This window comes from Gouania willdenowi, chromosome 3 (assembly GCF_900634775.1).
Source record: "Gouania willdenowi chromosome 3, fGouWil2.1, whole genome shotgun sequence".
NCBI classification, from domain to species: domain Eukaryota; kingdom Metazoa; phylum Chordata; class Actinopteri; order Blenniiformes; family Gobiesocidae; genus Gouania; species Gouania willdenowi.
Genome location: NC_041046.1, coordinates 6,741,103 through 6,742,924, shown reverse-complemented (window position 1 = coordinate 6,742,924; position 1,822 = coordinate 6,741,103). Strand labels below are relative to the sequence as shown.

Below are 1,822 nucleotides of genomic sequence, written 5' to 3'. Positions count from 1 at the left end.
CATGGTTAACCCTGCTGGTAACAAAACTTTCTGCTTCTGAGAGAATTTCAAGTGGATGCTGAAATGAAAATGATCCTTCCTGACTAAAGTATCCACCACAACTTCAATAAACAATTGGGTTCCAACTTCCCAATCTGTTCCAAAAATGGATCCAGCAGAAAAACTTGCGGTGTCTGCCTCCATTCCCAAAGTTCAGCTGCACAGATTACAGGTCCAGCAGCCGTCAGTCACTGATTGTGTTTTCAGTGAGAGGAAGAATGTGGAGCAGCTGCTCCCAGAGCGTCTCCACATAAAGGAGGAACCAGAGATGCTCAGTGAAGGTCAGGAGGAAAACCAGCTTTGTGTGCAGCAGGAGACAAACAGTGCTGCTTGTCCTGTTAAACATGAAGATGAAGAGGAGAAGCCTCAGGTCTCCCAGCTACACTGGAGAGCAAAAACAGAAATTAACATGAAGGAGGAACCTTCAACCTACAGTTTAAATGAATTAATTAAAAGACAAAGTGTGGGAATTAACAGCAAAGGACCAGAAGCAGCCCAGAACCCAGATCCAAGCAGTTTAGTATTACAAGGTCCTGATGGAACGGAAACAGACTCGTCTCAGACAGAAGATAGTAGTGAGGATGATGAAGACTCTGATAGATGGCAGAAACCTCTGTCAGAGTCTGAAACTGATGCTGAACCTGACTTTGACTCCACCAGGAAAAAGAGAAAGATGTCTGACTCTAGGAAAAGTGCTGAAATGGGATGTAAAGCTTTCAAAACACAGATTAGTTCATTTCAACAGATTTGTTCAAAGAAGAAAGGTCAGGTAAAAATGACATCTGAATGTGTGGGTGGTAAGAAAGCATCACTCAGTAAAGCTTTAAAACTACAAATCCACACTAGAGAGAAACCATTCAAATGTGATGTTTGTAGTAAATGTTTTATCCGAAAGGCTTCCTTGCAGCCACACTTGAGAATCCACACAGGAGAGAAACCATTCAAATGTAATGTTTGTAGTAAATGTTTTAACCAAAAGACTTCCCTGCGGTTACACATGAGTATCCACACAGGAGAAAAACCATTCAAATGTACTCTTTGTAGTAAATGTTTTAACCGAAAGGCTTCCCTGCAGTTACACATGAGAATTCACACAGGTGAGAAACCATTCAAATGTGATGTTTGTAGTAAATGTTTTCACCAAAAGGCTTCCCTGCAGATACACTTCAGAAACCACACAGGAGAGAAACCATTCAAATGTGATGTTTGTGGTAAATGTTTTAACCAAAAGGCTTTCCTGCAGTTACACATGACCATCCACACGGGAGAGAAACCATTCAAATGTACTGTTTGTAGTAAATGTTTTAACCAAAAGTCTTCCCTGCAGTTACACATGAGAATCCACACAGGAGAGAAACCATTTGAATGTGAGGTTTGTAGTAAATGTTTTAACCTAAAGTCTAACCTGCTGGTACACATGAGAATTCACTCAGGAGAGAAACCATTCGAATGCGATGTTTGTAGTAAATGTTTTAACCATAAGTATTCCTTAAAGTCACACATGCGAATCCACACCGGAGAGAAACCATACAAATGTGGTGTGTGTTGTAAAGGTTTTGCCCAAAAGTGTTCCCTGCTTTCACACATGAGAATCCACTCAGGAGAGAAACCATTCGAATGCGATGTTTGTAGTAAATGTTTTAACCGAAAGAGCTCCCTGCAGTTACATATGAAAATTCACACAAGAGAAAAACCATTCAAATGTGATGTTTGTTGTAAATGTTTTCCCCGAAATGCTGCCCTGCTTAGACATGTGAAAACGCACAAAGGAGAGAAACCCTAA

General features: G+C 40.7%; 1 protein-coding gene across 1 annotated transcript; it reads left to right on the top strand.

The window, feature by feature from the left end:
• The first annotated feature begins 462 nt into the window (after window positions 1-462).
• Window positions 463-1,822, top strand: LOC114460208 (gastrula zinc finger protein XlCGF8.2DB-like). Its single transcript, XM_028442221.1, has one exon. It carries the CDS (start codon window positions 713-715, stop codon window positions 1,820-1,822), a length of 1,110 nt encoding a protein of 369 aa, XP_028298022.1. The 5' UTR covers window positions 463-712.

Excerpts from the sequence above, each read along its gene's own strand:
- LOC114460208 (XM_028442221.1), top strand. The coding sequence starts at position 713 with ATGTCTGACTCTAGGAAAAGTGCTGAAATGGGATGTAAAGCTTTCAAA.